This window comes from Nicotiana tabacum, chromosome 1, assembly GCF_000715075.1.
Source record: "Nicotiana tabacum cultivar K326 chromosome 1, ASM71507v2, whole genome shotgun sequence".
In the NCBI taxonomy this organism is placed as follows: Eukaryota; Viridiplantae; Streptophyta; class Magnoliopsida; order Solanales; family Solanaceae; genus Nicotiana; species Nicotiana tabacum.
In genome coordinates this window covers 181,181,169-181,202,495 of record NC_134080.1, presented here as the reverse complement: position 1 = coordinate 181,202,495, position 21,327 = coordinate 181,181,169, and the positions used below count along the sequence as shown (strand labels likewise).

The window sequence follows — 21,327 nt, the reverse complement described above, 5'->3', positions numbered from 1 at the left end:
CTCCCTTTGTTTGTGGAAACCTTAAGGTAGAGTCATATAAACCTCTTCATGAAGTCCATGCATTATTCACATTCATTTGAACTAGGCCACATCCTTTATAAGAAGTTGCTATACTGATAATGGTTCTCACAGTAATCATTTTTTCTACTGGTAAGAAGGTCTCACGATAGTCCAAACCTTCCTGTTGAGTATATTCTTTGACTATTAATCTGGCTTTGTATCTTTCAATTTTACCATTTACCTTGTATTTGATCTTAAACACCCGTTTAGATCCTATTGCTTTTTTACCAACATGCAGATCAACAAACTCTCATGTTGCATTATCTTCAAGTGTCTTAATATATTATGACATAGCTTATATTTATTTCTTATCTTGGCATGACTCTGAAGGATCTTGGTTCAACTCTAGTTGAAAAGACTCCCAAATAAGACATCTAACCTTCTAACAAGTGATCATAGGAGATAAAGTCTGCGATATAGTAAGGATTAAATAGTATTCTATGGTCTGGGTGCTGTAACATGGTCCTTGAGCCAAATACAAGGTATGGAGACTCTACCAGACTTTCTGGTATGCACATTGGTACAATATTCAACTCATCTATATGAGTTGTATTCGTCAAGTAGTTCAACTACAACTTTAGGTACTTCAACTAACTTTGCAGGATGTGGTTGTATGTCATGTGCATCATCAGGTTTTAATTGAGGTTTCATGTGTGTTAGTTATGCCATGACTTCAATGTGAGTAGGATGTTCACCATCAACTTCTATTAGAGACGCTGCAACATTAGATCTTTCATTTGGGACCAGAGTTTCAGAATGATGGCGATTCTTCTGTGTAGGCATCTAGTCATCTGTGACAACTGAAATAGGCTCATGCGGAAAAATATCTTCTATGAATTTTATGCCTTCCTTAAAGGGAAAAACATGCTCCCTAAACAATACACCTCTGCTGATAAACACCCTTCCAATTTCTAGATCATACAGTCTGTAACCTTTTTGTATTTCAGAGTAACCAATGAGAATAGACGTTCTTGCCCTAGGTGTAAATTTATCCTCTCCTAGTAAATTGCTTGCAAAGTATAAGCAGCCAAATACCTTAAGCGATCTATTTTTGCAGGTTTACCATGTAACATTTCATAAGGACATTTCCTTTTTAATACTCATATAGGCAATTTATTTATCAAATATACAACAGTTCTCAAACAATCACCCCAAAATTTTATTGGCACTGAACTTTGAAATGCAAAGCCCTTACAGTCCAGGATGTGAATATGTGTTTTCTCTCCACTGTAATATTTTGTTGAGATGTATATAAACAACTGCTTTGATGTATGATCCCAAGAGTCGCTAACAGTTCATTACAATGAGAGTTAAAAAATTTAGTGCCATTATGTGATCTCAATACTTTTTACAGTGACACCAAACTGATTTCTTATTATTGCAATAATGTTTTTTTTACAAAGAATACCCCACACTTTGGTAGAATAAAATATACCCAGATATACCTACAATATTCATCTACAATGGTAACAAAGCAATGCTTCTCATTATAGGTAGGAGTTCTATGAGGTCCCTGTAATGACCTGGCCGGCCGTTTTGAGTATTCTAGCATTGTATTCCCTATTGTATTCTTTACATATATGTATTTGTAGTTACGTAACTTGTCGGAGTGATTGGTGTGTTTTTAGGAGAGTTTTGGGTTAATTTGGGACGCTTAGTCCCTTGGTTGGAGGCTTAGGTTGTAAAAGTTGATTGAAGTTTGACTTTTATGTAGACGACTTTGGAATAGTATTTTGATGGTTCTAATAGCTTTGTATGATAATTTTGGACTTAGGCGTATGTCCGAATTTTGATTTCGAGGTCCGCAGGTTGATTTGATGTTTTTTGGCGAAAATTGGAAAATTGAAGGTTTGGAAGGTTGATAGGTCTGACTGAGGGTTGACTTTATTTATATCAGACTTAGATTGTGATTCCGAGAATTGTTATAGGTCCACTGTGTCATTTCAGACTTGCCTGCAAAATTTGAGGCCATTCGGAGTTGTTTCGGTTTGTTCGGCGCAAGTTTTTAATTTAGAAATTTCATTAGCTTCCTTAGGCTTGAATTTGGGTGCAATTCGTAGTTTCGATGTTATTTTATATGATTTGAGGCCTCGAGTAGATGCGTGCTATATTTTGAGATTTGTTGGTGTACTTGGACGGGGTCCTAGAGGCCTTAGGTGTGTTTTGAATTATTGTCGGAACAATCTTGGACTTGGTTGAATAACTAAAGGTATCTGATTTTTGGTTTTTTCGCACCTGTGAAGGCATGACTGTAAGTAGCCCGCAAATGCTGACATGGATCCGCAGAAGCGAAGCTGGGGAGGATGGATCTGGGTCCATATGTTCAGATATTTGATCCCAGAAGCAGTGTTAATGGAGCTCAAAATTTCCATATATGTAGAAGAATTGCATAGAAGCGAGACCGAACCTGCGTTGGTGGACCCCATAAGCGTATTCGCAAGTACGAGGTCTAGACTGCAGAAGCAGAAGTACTGGTGTTGAGGTAGGATCACAGATGCGATGTCTTGATCGCAAATGCGGAACCACATATGCGGTTAAGTGACTACAAATATGACATTCACTGAGCAAAAATAGCTTGGACGAGGGTTTTATTTCATTTATCACACGTTGAGTTAGAGAACTCGGTATTGGGCGATTTTAAAGGAAATTTTCACGATTTAGATTGGGGTAAGTATTTTTGACTCGGATTTGTTATTATTTCATGATTCCAACCTCGATTTTAGTGTTTGATTAGTGATTTGAATTGGATAAATTGGGAATTATTGTGAAAAATTTTCTGAAATATAAATTAATGATATGAAGGTTGATTTTAGGTCGGAATTGGATGATTTTGTTATGGTTGGACTTGTATCGGAATCGATACTCGGAATTTGTAAGTTTTGTCGTATTCCAAGGTGCGACCTAAAGTTGACCTTTTGAGTCGACTTTTTGATTTTAGTTAAAGATCGAAACTTTATTATTCAAAATTATTTTCTATAAGTTTTATTTATGATATTAATTTATTTTGGCGAGATTCGAGCAATCCGGAGGTAGATTTGCACGGAAAGGGCTTATTAGTGGACTGATTTAACTTGTTTAAGGTAAGTATCTTGCCTAACCTTGTATGAGAGAAATACCCCTTAGGTGCTAGCCCAATTTGTTGATTTCTATGATGTGTTAAGTGATGTGTACATGATGCGACGAGCGTGTATACGAGCACTATGTGTGATTTTGACCGAAATAGACCACCGACTCTTAACATATCTTAATATGATAATGAACTTTATATGAAACTTGTAAAATCACTTTATGACTATTTGATCATGCTCGTTTCATTGACTTAGCCATAGACATGCTTTAACTATTGAACATCCCTCCGCTTCTATAAATATTTTTTATGTCCTTGTGCACTATTGTTGAAAATTGTGAACTTATACTTTGATGACACTTTGGTACTATTGTTGTAATACTGTGGCACTTTGCATTATTGTGTTGTGGTATGGTGGCACTTGTAGAAATGTTGAGCGGATTGATTGGGAGTGTCAACACGAGGTTTTGTTGTGCAATTTCTTTCTCTATGGTTGTGCGCGTGGGGAAAAATAAGGGTGGCATTATATCGGTCTGCCCACGTGGAGTAATAAGGGTGTCTATATGCGCATGTGATGAAATAAGGGTGACATATCATTTTTATGTGCACATGCAGCATAATAAGAGTGGCATTTTGATGATGTTGTATGATATTTCAGGATGTCCCCATTCTTGTTGTGACTGTGTTGAGATGGGGTTGTTATTCTTATTTCATAATTATTTCTGAAAAACTTACGTTTGAAACTTACCTGAGTTAATGGCTGCATTTGATATCTTATGACACGCCTTACCTTTATTTGATGTTTTATGATAAAAAATTAGGTTTTACTGCATTGAGTTGTTATTACATGTTCTAAAGGGGTTGTGATTACTATTTTCAATTATATTTCAATTATCAATATTCTTCGATATATTCATTGCGTAGATTATTTGTCTAGTGAGTGTCAAACGACTTGAACCTCGTCACTCTCCATCTAGGTTGGTGACCGAGGAGCCACCAACAGCTCCGGTCTGGGAGCAAGCACATGAGATGTCTGCTACTACCCTTGGACTCTAGGAGACTTTTGCACAATTCCTAAACATGTTCAGTATTTTAGCTCAGACGGGATTGATCCCAGTAGCACGAGCTACTTCTCAGGATGGGGGAGGAGCTTAGACACCCACTGTCCGTAATCTAGGGCAGCGGGTTCATGTTGGTTAGGTCCCAAATATTAAGCCAGAACAGCCCATTATCGCAATTCATCTTGAGGTCAGACTAGTGTCATCAGAGGAGGAGTAGAGGAGGCTTGAGAGGTTCAAGAAGTATGATCCTCCTACTTTCACTGGCGCAGTTTTGGAGGATGCACATGATTTCCTAGACAAGTGTCACCATATTTTCCGCACTATTGGCATTGTGGAGGTAAGTAGAGTCATCTTTACTACATTTCAGCTAATGGGATCTGCATATAGGTGGTGACATGCTTATGAGGAGGGTAGGACAGTTGGTACAACGCCACTCACTTAAGCTCTATTTTCTGATATATATTTGAGGGAGTTTGTCCCATATCCTCCGAAATGTGTGACACAGAGTTCGAGCAGTCGTGTCAAAGGACTATGACAGTGTTAGAGTATGCCATAAGGTTTATTGAGTTATCCCGCCGTGCACCTACTTTGGTTTCAATAGTTACAGAGTGAGTCCGCAGATTTATCGAGGGAACCAATTATGCTATTAGATTCAGTATAGCATGGGAGCTGGAGATCGATACTCCATTCCAGCAGGTTATGGAGATTGCTAGGAGGTTAGAGCGTGTGCATGGTCAGGAGAGGGAGGATAGGGAGGCCAAGAGGACTCGCAGTTCATGAGGATTTTAGGGCTCCTACTCTGGGGGCAAGATCTGTCATGGAAGAGGTTTTATCAGTTGACTAGTTCAGTCTGCACTTTAGGCCACTCATGGTGCCCCAGCTATTCTGGGATCTCTGATTACTCATTTTGCACAACCATTTTCTAGTGCACCTCCTACACAGGGTGCTTGTCGCGTCTTGTTTTCTCGTGAAAGCGGGTTTTGACATATGACAACTCTGTTAAATAGGTATTAAAAAGGAGAATTGCCACCTAATCGTTTTGAGGTGCGTTAGGGCACCTATTATGCAAATAACTCTGTTTGACTAGTCAACACCACCAAATATCGGGTAAGGGCTTAAATTACCTCAAAGAAAAGGTGTTAGACACTCTTCGAGGTGCACAACTGTGGGTCCCAACCGAACTTAAGATTATGTGTAATACAAATAGGCTAAGTGATCAAATAGAAAAAGGGAATATAAAGGTCCAAGAATTTCATTACAACATGATTAGTACAGATCTTAATACGAATATATAGGGATACAACTATTTAGATCTAATAGCAACATATAAAGGAAGGGGGTGGGGATTCTAAGTTTTTAGCTTAAAAGATCACCCCGTGCAACAGAAATAATACTTCGCAACTCCCTTGAGATAGGAGTTACTCATATTATTCAGCTGGCACAGACTATCATCTCCTACTATCCGATTACTATGTTAAAGTTGTTTACCTGAAACGTGCTAATTCAATTCTAAGTCGTGCTCTATGAGTGCACTACCCTTCCCATACCTATGGTCCAGGAGGTATTGGACCTCTACTTGGGTGGTTCTAGACCTTACTTAGGCTGCTCAAAAATGTCAAAACTAGGCGACATACAAAACATAATGGACTTCAAATATTGGGCAATTAAGGGCTTAAGTTTGCCTCCACACTTAAGCAACAAATGCACGCGAGACAAGTTTTCATGTTAGGCAATTCAGAATTAAGAACCTTAAGCCCTATAGACATGATTTCTATGTGACTATGACTTAAAATACACGGATAGTTTCAGATGCAAGGCGCTGCTCATAGACGAGATTATACAATTGTTACAAGCTGATTGTTAAGAATACATATTTCCAGTTATTAATCCTATAGATATTGTGTCTAAGTGATTTATGCAGTAAAGACAGTGAAATCTATTGGAGAAGATCCCAGAATTACTCATACTTTTCTGACAGCGACCTAAGTGAGCAATAAACAATGTTGAGAAGTTCAGTATTAATAATTATTAAGGCGAATAGTGATACCATATATGCAGGATCTCTAATTGGCGCTTGGTACCAGTTTTATTGTGCTTGGTCCCTATAGACATATTTTCTAAGTGAGCAGTATAATACAATAGCAAATGGGATGATTAAAATCCTATAGGCATGATTTCTAGTGGATGTGCTATAATTGTGCGAATTGAAAGAAAGTTCGATGGTATTTGTTTCCTATAGGCAGGTTCTTTAATAACACGTAGCAACAGGAATAATTGAAGCGTTTGAACTCATGTTTTGCCAGTAGACAAGTAGTGTGTGTGTGTGTGTGTTTCTCCTAATGACATGATTTCTACAGTGCATATAGAGATTGCATGCATATATAGCAAGTAAATCGTTTAATCCTACATGTATGTTTTCTACCCTTTCATGCAAACATTAAGAATCTACCCATACCCCTTTTTTTACTAACATCTAATTGTTTATTACAAAGATTACTGCACCAATGATGAATATGATTACAAATATTATACAAATAACGACAATAGTCCCATAACAGGCTCAAAAGGAAATACCCAGCATTGACTGGGCCTTCAACACTCTCACGCATCATACCCAGGAAGTATATTCATCACCACAACCCAAAATCCATAGAAGAACTTAAGCCAGATTACACAACCATAGATTGACCAACCAATTTATATATTCAACAGATAATAGGAAGGAAGAATTGAGTGGGGTAGTTCAAGTATTAGAAGTAAAGAGAATGGCTAAAAGACTCCACACCCTAGTGTGTCATAGTTCATAAGAGTCTCAAATGGACCCCGAGAAATACTCACACTAGGGAGGTCAGTAGTAAGAGCCTTGGTGGCCTTGGCTTTCAGCCGGCCAAGAATGAGAGGTTCAGGATAGCATAGGTAACAAATGAGAGAGAGTGGACAATGGTTAAAAAAGACAAAAGTTGAGGAAATACACTCATAGCTTAAAGTAGACATAACAAAGTTGAGAACACAGAGCAACTAAGCAAACATGTCACAAGACTTAGAAGCAGGTTCAGCAAGACTTAGAAGCAGGTTCAAACACTTAAGCAAAACAACACATATACAATCACGTATTGAATGAATTAAGGGAGGAACAAATTTGCAGGATTAACAAAGATTATCATACACAATACCAAACAAGTTAAAACCTAAAAGGTCCAAATTATACTTAGGATTCAACACAATGTCATGAGACAACCATGCTAGGAAGCAGAAGAGTATCAAACATGATATGGAAACACAAATTAAGATAACCATTTTAAAGGTTTCGAATAGTTATTAAGGATATAGAACAAAGCAAAATAGAGATATACCGTGAAGGAGCAGATCATAGTCGATAGAAAAGGTCTTAGCACATTACACATGCAAGACTATGATTCAAAATAGAGTGGGAAAAGTAAACTTACGTCAGATAGCAAATGTAGGCATTCAGGTGTTGACACAACAAACTAATTAACTAAAAAAGGTCCCAGTTATGCCAAGGATATATCATACATCATGAAACAAAGCAGTTCAAATACGGTAGAGGAAAACACAAGTTGAGATAACTATTCTAAAATCTCAAGTAATCACTAAAGGGGTATAGAACCATGTGAACTAAAGACATGAAGTGACACAATGACAGGGAAACAAGTCATAGTTAACAATGAAGGTTTTAATACAGGTTATTACAGATGTGAGGCATTCATTATTGGGATTCAACATAAAGCAGGTAAGCATATTCATGAACATTCAGGAACCAATACATTAGCAAAATGAGCTTAGGAGGGTTCAGATTATCCAAGTTAGACATAGACAATCTCAAAACTAGCAGCATTAGGTGAAATTAAAAGTTAAGGAGACTTAAAACGACTATAAAGCTAATAGAGTTACACACAAGAGTAGCCTAGAAACACATTAAGCCATGGATTGTAGAAGTAGGAATTTGCTAATCAGAGAGACATAAAACGAAATTGCAAAAGGTCAAATGACTTACCAGTTAAACGGATAACAATAAAGAACAAACTTCTACAAGAACCTAGAATCTTAATGCGTTAAAGGTCCCAAGAGTTTCAAAGGAACCCTGAGCAATGCTCGCACCAAGAGAAGGTTGAATAATAGAATCTCACTGACCTTGGTTTTCAGCTAGCCAAAAACAAAGTACAGAACCAGAGAATAACAGGACAATGCTCCAATTTTAGTGAAAATATAGTGATTAAGGTCTGTCTCAAAGGGGAAGGGTTTATATAGCAGTAAAATTGGACGAATAAACAAGGAAACAAAGTAAATCAAACCTAAAATAAGGAAAGAAAGCATGCAAAATCGATTCAGAATCAATTTAGGAGAGAAACGGGTAAACCCTAGTTCAAGAGGGAGAACACAAATCGACAGAGATATCACTAAAATCAGAGCCACATAGCATGGTATTGAGTGTATATAGATGAGATAATGCCCAAAATCAAAGGTTCAAGCCACTTTAGCCCGATCTCAGTCTCACTTGCCAAACTTAGGCAAGCACCTAAGTAACACCACAAATGGATGACCGGTAGTGAGAGGAGACCAATAAGGTAAGTGAATCAATGATTGATTCCATTTTAGAGCTGGATTTGGAGAGGTTGAGAGATACATCGGCCAGGATTCATAGAAGAAGGGGAAAGGTTCGAGAGAGTGTAAAGGCGATTGTAAACAGGCGAGTGATTCTCTAGGGTTTAGGTTGGGGGGGGGAATTAAAAGTGGAGGGTTAATCGTGGGCCTCTAAGATCAACGATCATGATTTTAAAAAGTGACTGGGGCGGGTTATTTTAGAGGGGTCCGACCGGGTTGGTCTTGGGGTTATTGGGCTTAGGTCATTGGGCCAATTTGGTCTAAAAATTGGTTTAATGGTTGGGCTACTATTTAAATACAACTAATTTATAAAAAATAATTTATAAAATGATTACTAAATAAATAAAAATATTATTTATGCACTAAAATAATTAAAAATAATAATTTATCATTATAAAAATATAAAATTCTATTTTGACACAAATAATATAAGTAAGGAGCATTTGTATATGAATATAGGCTGTTATTGCAAAATTGGGTAAATAACTTAAAAATACAAACATAATTATACGAAATGAAGCGAAAATATTATGAAACATACATGGGGATACAAAAATAGTAATTTTGGATGATTAAGTCATCACAAATAATTGAAAGGGTTAATTACTAAATATTTATGTAATTTAAATGCAAGAAAATTAATTTTAAAGCTCTAAAAATTATAGAAAAATGTAAACTAGATAATGATGCAAAATGATGTTTTGAAAGTATATATACTATTTGAAAATATATGAGGGCAAAATTAGGTATCAATAGTGCGTACAACGATTATTCTAGCTGTCCGAATCAGGCTCAGTTCTAGAAACCACGCCTGCCGAGAGGTTGTTTCGAGTGTGGTGATACTAGGTGCATTCTGAGGAATTGTCCCAAACTTAGGAGGGGTGGACCTCCACAGGGTACATAGGCCATGGTTGCTGCTCCACCAACACAACTAGCTAGGGTGGAGGATAGGCGGTAGAGGTTATCCTAGAGGGGGAGGTCAAGTCCATTGTTATGCTTTTTCGGGTAGGGCTAAGGCTAAGGCTATATTGTGGGCCGGGCCCAGCCCAGGACCGTTAGCAAATGGGCCAAACGGGCTGGTTCAAACGGGTCGGTCCCTAATGGTCCTAAAAGCCCATTGTGGGCCGGTCCTCCCAAAATACTTGCGAGCCCGGGACCGGCAAGCGGGCTTGGGCCGGTTCAACCGGGCCTAACGGGCCCAACGATTATTTTTAATTTTTTTTTTAAAAAAAAGCCAACGGTTAGAAGTTTAAAAACTAGCCGTTGGCCTGCCATTTTAGCCGTTTGACTTTTTAAAAAATAGTCATTTGGCCTCCAAACTTTGTTTTAACCCCAAACTTTTTATAATCACACTTTTTCCCTATTCTCAACTATGAATACCCCCTCATTCTTTTATTTTTACTCACAAAATCATCAATCTCTCTCATTTCTCAAACTCAAATTGAAGTATTCAAGTCTTCACTCATCTCTCATTTCTCAAACTCAAATTCTTAATTCAAGTTAAATCATGCCCAGTGATTCTAGATTGCACCCATTTATTTTGGAACACTTTAATGTGGTAGAAGAAAATGAAGAAGTTTACATAATAAAGTGCAAGAACTATGGTCGTCTACACTCGTCGTCCAAAGGAGGGCACAAGCAGTTTAAGGAGGCATATAAAGAGTTGTCTTGTGCGTTCTCCAGACATTCGTATTTAAGATTTTAAGTTAATTTGAGACAATTTGTGTTATTTTAAAATTATTAGACGTATTATGCTTAATGTTTTAGTTTGTTAGATTAATTTGAAGTATTATGTTAAAGGCATTGAACTTTAATTTGAAGTATTAAATGTAAACTTTAATTTGCAGCTTTGATACCGAGTTCATCTTAATATATATATATATATACGCCTTAATATAGCTAATGTATACAATCTTATATAAGGCAATATAGTATATTGCCTTATATAAGATTGTAAATATACTATATACGACAATATACTAACTACTAAGTGTATAGTATATAAGCTATATTCGAATTTCGATATAACATTAGCTATATTAAGACGTATATATATATAATTTAACAAAATTGTCTCAAATCAACTTAAAAGAATAAATTGTGTGTTGTCTTGTAAGCATAAATTGTGTGTTGTCTTGTCGGTCTGAAAAGCTGACCGACTGCAAAAAAGCTATTTCGTTTCAGAAAAAGTGAATATGTATAGGTGTTGGTGGACTACTTTTTGTGTGTTGTCTTGTCGGTATGAAATGCTGACCGACTGCAAAAAAGCTATTTCGTTTCAGAAAAAGTGAATATGTATAGATGGTGGTGGACTACTTTTTGTGTGTTGTCTTGTCGGTCTGAAAAGCTGACAGACTGCAAAAAATGTTGTTTCGTTTCAGAAAAAGTGAATATGTATAGCGCGGTACAATACAACGTTTTGTGTGTTGGCTTGTCTATAAATAATGGGCGCATTCTAGTTATTTCTGTGTTTAACAATAACCAATAGCAAATATTTCCATAAAACAAGGTTTTTCTTTACGCTTTAACAAATGTCTGAACCCCTTTATGTGCCAAGGTGCGAGTGCGGAAAAAAATGCATGATGCAAGACTGTTGGGATGATGGTGAAGCTAGACGCCTCTACTGCGCGTGTATGAACAAGTTTTATAGGGTTCCCGACGAAATTGTTTGCAATTTTGAGGTATGGATTGATGAACCCTGTCAGCAGGAATACTACAAAGAAAAGTTGCAGTATCTTCATTGTTTGTGTTTGAAGCAGTGGAAAAGAGAGCGATAATCCAAACGAGAAGTTGCAGAGTTGAAGGAGAAACTCAATGAGGTGGAAGAAGAAAAAAATAAGCCAGAAGACAAATTTAAGTGGTTGGAGTAGAGAATACTAGGCGGTCGTGACTAAACAGTGACATGTACGTGTTGAGCCTAGTAGTGTATCTTTATGTTTCCCGTGTCATGTGTTTTTATTAGTTGTACTGAATTTAAGTTATGTTAAGTTTCTATGTTTGTGTTTGTGTTGTACTGTTAAAATAAAGAAGAAACAGGCCTTGACTATTTTTTTTTAAATTTTTTTTATCTAAGACAATTTCTTGTAAATTATATAGCTTATATATACACACACACACACACACACACACACACACATATATATATATATATATAAAATTTACAAGAAATTGCTTTAGATAAAAAAAATTCAAAAAAAAATAGCCCGGAACACTTAGGCCTGTGGGCCTGGCTCATTTAGCCCGGGGCCATGTGGGCTTAGGCCCGTAGTGGGCCGGTTCCACCCTCCAGGACCGCTAATCCCGGGACCGTTTGGCCCGGGACCGCCAGAGAGCGGCCCGCCAGAGCCCGGGCACGTTTGTCCCGGCCCGTTTAGCCCATTTAGGCCCGGGCCTGGCCCACAATACAACCTTAGTTAAGGCTGTTGCATCAAATGCTTTTATCACAAGTATTGTTTTGGTCTGTCATAAGGATGCATCAATTTTATTTGATTTGGGTTCCATATATTTGTATGTATTGTCTTACTTTTCTTCATACTTCGATATATCTCGTGATTCTTCGGATATCCATGTTTATGTGTCTATGCCTGTGGAAGATTCTATTATAGTAGACCGTATCTATTGGTAGTGCTCGGTCATTATCGAGAGTTATGAGACCAGGGTTGACCTTCTATTACTCAATATGTTGGACTTGTTATGATTTTGGGCATGGATTGGTTGTCGCCTTATCACTCTATTCTTTATTGTCACGCCAAGACTGTAACACTAGCTATGCCAGGGTTTCCGAGATTGGAATAGAGAGGTACATTGAATTATGTTCCTAACAGGGTGGTGTCTTTCCTGAAGGCACAACAGATAATTGAGAAGGGGTGCTTGACATATTTGGCCTTTGTAAGGGATATCAGTACTGATATTCCTACGTTGAGTTAGTTTCGATGGTGAGAGATTTCCCAGATGTGTTTCTAGTAGACCTACCGAGCATGCCGTCTGATAAAGATATCGATTTTGGTATTGACATAGTGCCAAGCACTAAGCCCGTTTCTATTCCGCAATATCATATGCCACCAGTGGAGTTGAAAGAATTAAAGGAACAACTTCAGGAGTTTACTGAGAAGGGTTTCAACAGGCCTAGTATTTCACCTAAGGGTGCTCCAGTTCTATTTGTGAATAAGAAAGACGGCTCTATGAGGATGTGTATTGATTACAGACAATTGAACAAGGTGACAATCAAGAACAAGTACTCACTACTGCATATTGATGATTTTTTTGATCAGCTTCAAGATGCTCGGGTATTCTCGAAGATTGATTTGAGATCGGGGTACCATCAGTTGAAGATCCGAGATTCAGATATTCTGAAGACGACCTTCGGGACTCGCTACGGTCATTATGAGTTTCTAGTGATGTCTTTTGGGCTGACCAATGCCCCAACAGCCTTTATGACGAATAGTGTATTCTAGCCATATCTTGATTCCTTCGTCATCATGTTTATTGACAAAATATTGGTGTATTCTTGCAGTTGGGAGGAGCATGAAAAGCACTTGAGGATCATGCTTCAGACATTGTGGTAGAAGAAGTTGTATGCTAAATTCTCTAAGTGTGAGTTTTGTCTTGATTCAATGGCATTCTTGGGCCACGTGGTGTCCAGTGAGGGGATCAAGATGGATCTAAAAAAGATTGAGGCAGTTCAGAGTTGGCCCAGACCGTCTTCTGCTACTGAGATTCAGAGTTTCATTAGTTTGGTTGGGTATTATCGCCATTTTATGGAGGGCTTCTCGTCCATTGCATTTGACTAGATTGACCCAGAAGGGTGCCCCATTCAGGTGGTCTAACGAGTGTGAGGAGAGATTTTAGAAGCTCAAGACTGCTTTGACCACAACTCCATTTTGGTTTTGCCTTCATCATCGGCGTCTTATACAATTTATTGTGATGCTTCGCGGATTGTAATTGAATGTGTATTGATGCATGAAAGTAGAGTGATTGCTTATGCTTTGCGTCAATTGAAGCCCCATGAGAAGAACTACCAAGTACATGATTTAGAGTTGACAACCATTGTCCACGCACTGATGATTTGAAGGCACTATCTCTACGGCATGTCTTGTGAGGTATTCACAGATCACAAGAGTATATAGCACTTGTTTAAGCAAAGGGATCTGAACTTGAGGCAACAGATGTGGTTAGAACTACTAAAGGACTATGATATAACCATTCTTTATCATCCCGGGAAGGCCAATATGGTAGTCGATGCTTTGAGTAGGAAGGCTGAGAGCATGAGTAATCTTGCTTTTATTCCAGTTGGTAAGAGACAATTATCTTTGGATGTTCAGGCTTTGGCCAACATGTTCATAAGGCTTGGTTTTTCGGAGCCGGGCCGAGTTCTTTCTTGTGTGGTTTTACGATCTTCTTTGTTTAAGTGCATCAAGGCACGTCAATATGATGATCCTTACTTTATTGTCCTGAAGGACACAGTGCAGTACAATAATGTCAAAGAGGTGACTATTGGTGATGATGGGGTGTTGAAGATGCAATGCTGGATTTGTGTGTCTAATATGGATGGTTTGCGTGAGTTGATACTTAAGGAGGCCCACAGTTTGTGATATTCCATTAATCTGGGAACCACAAAGATATACCAGGACTTGAGGCAACACTACTGGTAGAGAAGAATGAATAAAGAGATTGTATAGTATGTGGCCCGGTGTTTGAACTGTTAGTAGGTGAAACACGACCATCATAGACCAGGTGGTTTACTTCAGAAACTTGATGGGATCAGTTCCTACTGCTCGTAGAATTTGCCTACAACAACAACTACCAGTCGAGTATCTAGATGGCTCAGTATGAGGCCTAATATATGAGGCGGTGTCGTTCTCTGGTTGGATGGGTTGAGCCTGGGAAGGCTAGGTTGTTGGACTCTGATTTGGTTAGATATGCCTTGGAGAAGGTGAGGTTGATTGAGGATTGGCTTAGTGTGGTGCAGTCCATACATAAGAGTTATGCTGATAGGAGGGCTTGTGATGTGACATTCATGGTGGGTGAGAGGATCCTCCTCAAAGTTTCTCTCAAGAAGGGTATGATGAGGTTTGAGAAGAAAGGCAAGTTGAGCCCTCGGTATATTGGTCCTTTTGAGATTCTTAAGAAAGTGGGTGAGGTGGCCTAAAAACTTGCATTGTCACCCAACATATCGGGAGTTCACCCCATATTTCATGTTTCCATGCTCTAGAATTATTATGGTGATTCGCCACATGTATTAGATTTCAACTTAGTCCAATTGAACAAGGATTTGACTTATGTTGAGGAGCTGGCGGCTATCTTGGACAGGCTGGTCCAGAAGCTGAGGTCAAAGAACATTGATTCAATGAAGGTTCAATAGAGGGTTTAACTAGCGAGGAGGCAACCTAGGAGACCGAGCATAGAGCGGATTCGTTATCCTCACCTTTTTGGCACTTCAGGTATGCCTCTATACTTGTTCGAGGATGAATGTTTTTTTTAAGAGGGGGAAAATGTAACTATCTAGCCAGTCATTTTGAGTATTCTAGAACCGTTTCCCCTATTTTATGCTTTACATATGTGTATTTGTAGTTACGTTACTTTTCGGGACGATTGGTGTGCTTTCGGGAGAGTTTTGGATTGATTTGGGACACTTAATCCTTTAGCTTCAGGCTTAGATTGTAAGAGTTGACCGGAGTTTGACTTTTATGTAGACAACCACACAATAGTATTTTGATGATTCCAATAGATTCATATAGTGATTTTGTACTTAGGAGTATATCCGGATTTGGATTTCGAGGTCCGTAGGTCGATTTGATGCATTTTGGCGAAAGTTAGAAAGTTGAAGGTTTGGAAGGTTGATAGATTTGAGTGAGGGTTGACTTTATTAATATCGGGATCAGATTATGATTTCAGGAGTTGATATAGGTCCGTTGTATCATTTGGGACTTGCAAGTAAAATTTGAGGTCATTTGGAGTTGTTTAGGCTTGTTCGGTGCATGTTTTGAATTTGGAAAGTTCATTAGTTTCCTTAGGCTTGAATTGTTGTGTGATTTGAGGCCTCGATTAGGTCCGTGCTATGTTTTGAGATTGTTTGGTATGCTTGGAAGGGGTCCTGGGGACCTCGAGTGTGTTTCGGATTATTGTTGGATTAATCTTGGACTTGGATGAATAGCTAAAGGTATCTGAATTCTGGTGTTTTCGCACTTGCGAAGGCATGACTGTAGGTGTGAGCCCGCAAATGCAGACATGGAGCCGCAAAAGCGAAGCTGGGAATGATGGATCTAGGTTCACTGGTGCGGATATTTGACCGCATAAGCGATGGTAATAGAGCTTAGAAGTTTCTGCAGATGCGGAAGAAATTCGCAGAAGCAAGACCGCACCTTCACTGGAGGACTGCAAACGTGTGTCTGTAGGTGCGGGGTCTAGACCGCAGAAGCATAATTCCTGGTGTTGAGGGGGAATCGTAGATGCGATGTTTTGACCACAAATGCGGAACCGCGGATGTAGTTAAGTGACCGCAAGTGCAGAATTCATTGTGCAAAAATAGCTTGGACGAGGGTTTTATTACATTTATCATGCTTTGAGTTAGATAGCTCAGTTTTGGAGGAGATTTTTATGATTTAGATTAGGCTAAGTATTTTTTACTCAGATTTGTTATCATTTCATGATTCTAACCTTGATTTTAGTGTTTGATTAGTGATTTGAATTGGAGAAATTGAGGATTTTTGTAAAAACTTTTTAAAAGCATAAATTGATGATTTGAAGGCCGATTCGAGGTCGGAATTGGATGATTTTGGTATGGTTGGACTTGTATTGGAATGTGTGTTCGGAACTTATGAGTTTTTTCAGGTTCTGAGGTGCAGGCCCGAGGTTGACTTTTTGAGTTGACTTTTTGATTTTAGTTAATGATCGAATCTTTATTATCCGGAATTAATTTTATAGCTTTTAATTATGATATTAAGTTATTTTGGCTAGATTCAAGCCGTCCGGAGGTAAATTTACGCGGGAAAGAGTTGTTAGTGGACTGATTTAGATTGTTTGAGGTAAGTATCTGGCCTAACATTATGTGGGGGAAACACCCCTTAGGTGCTAGCCCAAATTGTTGATTTTTATTATGTGTTAAATGACCTTTACATGATGTGACGGGCATGTATACAAATACTATGCGTGGTTTTGACCGAAATAGACTGTAGGCTATTAATGTGTTTTACTGTGATAATGAACTTTATATAAAACTTGTGTAATCACTTTATGAATATCTGATCATGCTCATTTCATAGACTTAGACATATACATGCTTTATCTATTGGACATCCCTCCACTTCTATAATTATTTGTTAGGTCCTCGTGCACGGTTGTTGAAAGTTGTGAACTTATACTTTGACGACACTTTGTTACTATTGTTGTGATATATGGCACTTGGCATTATTGTTTTGTAGTACCGTGGTACTTGTAGACATATTGAGCGGATTGATTGGAGGTGTCAACACGAGGTTTTGCCGTGCGATTTCTTTGTCTATGATTGTGCGCGTGGGGAGAAATAAGGGTGGCATTATCTAGGGCCGCTCACATGGCGTAATATTGGTGGCTATATGCGCACGTGGTGAAATAAAGGTGTCATATCATTTTTATGTGCACATGTGACGTAATAAGGGTGGCATTTTGATGATGTTATGTGATATTTTGGGGTATCGTCATTCTTGTTGTGATTGTGTTGAGTCGGGCTTGTTATTCTTATTCCATTATTATTTCTAAAAAGCTTACGTTTGACACTTATCTGAGTTAATGGCCATATTTGACATCTTATCTCATGCCTTACCTCTATATGATGTTATATGATCAAAGATGGGTTTTACTACATTGAGTTATTATTACATGTTCTAAAAGGGTTATGATTACTGTTTTCAGTTATATTTCAACTATAAGTTTTCTTTGATATATTAATTGTACATGTTATTTGTCTAACGAGTATTAAACGACTTGAACCTCTTCACTGCTCCACTGAGGTTAATCTTGATACTTACTAGGTACCTATTGTGGTGTACTCATACTATACTTCTGCATATTTTTGTGTAGAATCAGGTACTTCAAACCGGACTAATCAACAATGAGGCATTGCATACACCAGAAACTTCAAGATATTCCTGCATGATCTGACCGCAAGCCCTGGAGTTATCCTCTTGTTTCATTTATGTTGTTTATGCATTTTTGACAATACTGTATTTTGAGATTGATCTCTTATATTCAGTTAGAGCTTATGACTATGTACCACTTAGTTCTGGGATATTAGGTTGAGTATTTGCCGTTTTGGGCTATATTGCTCTTATTTCCGCTTTCATGTTATACTTCATTTTTGTTAATTCATGTTTTCATTGTTTGAAATAGTGTCGAGTGACCAACTTACCTAGTTGGGAGACTAGGTTCCCATCATGACTCCTAAGGAGATATTTTGGATCGTGACAATCCCACATATCTAAGTGAATAAGCTGGAAACAACTAGTGGAACTAGTACTACTAACATAAAATTTAAATCTACAGTGTTTAGCCGATAGAGGAATTTGGCAATTCCCCTGTACTTGCAAATCCACTTTATTTTGTAATTATGTAATATGTTGCATAGACTTTAGTGATACATGCCCCAATCTTAGATGCCAAAGCTCAGTATCTGCTCCTTTTCTCAAGAAAATCCTAGAACATATAGGAGTCATGAAAGAATGTTACTGAAAAATAGAAATGCATGGTGAGCTTTGCCACTGATAGTAATTCAATTTAAAGTCAATTACATATAAAGATATTTTTTACTGTCTTATTTCTTATTATGGATGCGTCTCCTCTCTGTGTGTTATTTATGATTTATTTCTTTTGGGTAACTGCACTCCATGTCTATCTTGATCATCAACATATTTTATATTATTTAAAATGTCCTTACATATGTAACATGATGCGTTTCTCCTGAATCTATTACCCAATCACACAAACATGCATTGGATAATAAAGAGATTATATCTACCATGTTGGTAGAGCATTACCCTACATTAGTCTTGGACAATAGACTGATCAACTATTTGTATTGTTCCTCAGTGAAGAGCTGCCCAGCTTCGTGCACCTGTATTATAGTTGTCTTTCCTTCCTCACTAGCTTTATTAACATTGTTGGCATAAGCTTTTTCTCCACCTGGCTGATTCTTCCTTTTGTTTTTGAAGTCATCCGGATATCTAATTATGTTGAAACAATTCTCCTTTAGATGTCCTTTATATCCACAATGTTCACAAATTAGCCCTGGTTTCTTAGGCCTGAAATCCTGACCTCTCCCTACTAATATTGACGTGGTTTCCTGTGTGTCTACAACACCCAAGAATCTTTGGCTTTCTTCTTGAGTGACTATGGCATATGACTCATTCACAGTTACAACAGGTCTCCTAGCAAGCACATTACTCCTTATTTTACTATAGATTTCATTTAGTCCCATATAAAATTACAATAGACACTGTGATTTCAGATGTTCGACGGAAGGTCTAGATTCTTCATAGTCGTAAGAGGGAAAATGAGCTAATTCATCCAACATGTCCTTTATTTTAGAGTTATAACTAGTACTAGAGACAATACCTTGCCTTAATGTCGCAATAGCTTTCCAAAGGTGATAAATCCTTGTCAAATTTGATCTATCGAATCTTTCTTGAAAGTCATTCCACACTTTCTTTATGTTTGATGCATACAGAATGTTTGACATTGACTCACTCGAGACAGTGCTTCAATCCACGACAATACAATAACTCTGCATTTTTCCTATTGCTCCGCTAACTCACATCTATAGATGCTTTTCATATAAGTTCCGACTACAAAACCTAGTTTATTCTTTTCCCAAAGTGCAAATTTCATTGTTTGTTCCACAGTGCATAATTTTCTGGCCATGTGAGCTTGAACAGTATTAAGACGAGTCCTAGAGAATTTGAAGGCTGCAAAAATAATATATTATTGTGATCTAGCAAGGTGACTTCATTTACTACCATAATTGACCAAATCAAAGTTTTGCCGGAACATTGTTCTTTTGAATTAGTTGAGGTCGAGTATTATGATTGTATGTGTCACGACCCAGATTTCCCACCATCGGGTGTCGTGATGGCGCCTACTATCAGAGCTAGGCAAGTCAAATATTCAAAACACCTTTCCTGCTTTCTTTCAAACAATATAATAAACGAGACAAAATCTAAGCGGAAGACTTTAAATCTAAAGCAACTGAAAACCAAAAGTGTGGAAGTTTAATACACATCACTACCCAAGGTTTGGTGTCACTAGCTCACGGACTACTACAGAATACTACAAACAATGTCTGAAAGAAAATACATATTGTTTGTTTGATACAAGATGAATAAACGAAAAACATGGAAAGGGACTTCGGCCTGCGAACGCCAACTAGGCTACCTCGAGAGTTCCTGGACTGAAGACAGCTCCCAGAAATCCTACTGCTGTGGTCCGTAAGCTGCTCCCTGATCTGTGCACAAAAATTTGCACATAGTGTAGCATCAGCACAACCGACCCCATGTGCTGGTAAGTGCCTGGCCTAACCCCGGCGAAGTAGTGACGAGGCTAGACAGTACCTACCACATTAAACCTATACAGATATATATACAACAAGTGTAAGAAAACAATAACAAGATAATACAAAGTAAAACTGGGAGGGGACATGCTATCGGGGAGTAACAGATAAAAATGAAATATCGGAAATAAGCAGAAGTGCCACACGATCCCATAATATCATATATAAGTGGACGGCGTGCCACACGATCCCATAATATCATATATAAGTGGACGGCGTGCCACACGATCCCATAATATCATATATAAGTGGACGGCGTGCCACACGATCCCATAATATCATATATAAGTGGACGGCGTGCCACACGATCCCATAATATCATATATAAGTGGACGGCGTGCCACACGATCCCATAATATCATATATAAGTGGACGGCGTGCCACACGATCCCATAATATCATATATAAGTGGACGGCGTGCCACACGATCCCATAATATCATATATAAGTGGACGGCGTGCCACACGATCCCATAATATCATATATAAGTGGACGGCGTGCCACACGATCCCATATTATAGTTCATAATATCTGACTTCTTATAGTAGACCCCTTTAGGGGAGAATAACAACTCAATACCTTTAACCCGGCAAGGGTACAGCTAACAGCCCAAAATATCCCGATAAGGGAGAGTACATATATCAGTCTACACATCCCGGCAAGGGAGTACTCACAACACATTCTCTTTTTAAATCACTTCTTCCTTAACTAACACATTCATGTTCGAGCTAACGCTCCAAAAGTACACCAATCACAATTCTACCTCAATCGTTCACATTATATGAAACTCATCAAGTAAACAAGGAGATTGTGTCACATTATTCGAATTAAAAGCAATTAAGACTCACGGTCATGCTAGACTCTGGTGCATAGATAACCGTCACCATGCCTATACACCGTACTCCACATTAGCAAGTAGCAAATAATATCCTAATCCT

At 38.2% G+C, this 21,327-nt stretch overlaps 2 protein-coding genes across 2 annotated transcripts; one reads left to right on the top strand and one right to left on the bottom strand.

The window, feature by feature from the left end:
• Window positions 1–14,653: 14,653 nt before the first annotated feature.
• On the top strand, window positions 14,654–15,172 carry LOC142164318 (uncharacterized). Its single transcript, XM_075222302.1, has 2 exons — window positions 14,654–14,894; window positions 15,054–15,172. Exons 1-2 carry the CDS (start codon window positions 14,654–14,656, stop codon window positions 15,170–15,172), a joined length of 360 nt encoding a protein of 119 aa, XP_075078403.1.
• Window positions 15,173–18,853: 3,681 nt separating this feature from the next.
• LOC142164317 (uncharacterized) lies at window positions 18,854–19,522 on the bottom strand. The gene is made up of 2 exons (XM_075222295.1): window positions 19,272–19,522; window positions 18,854–19,211 (listed from the first exon to the last, which is right to left on the bottom strand). The coding sequence occupies exons 1-2, from the start codon at window positions 19,520–19,522 to the stop codon at window positions 18,854–18,856; spliced, it is 609 nt and encodes a 202-aa protein (XP_075078396.1).
• Window positions 19,523–21,327: the final 1,805 nt, after the last annotated feature.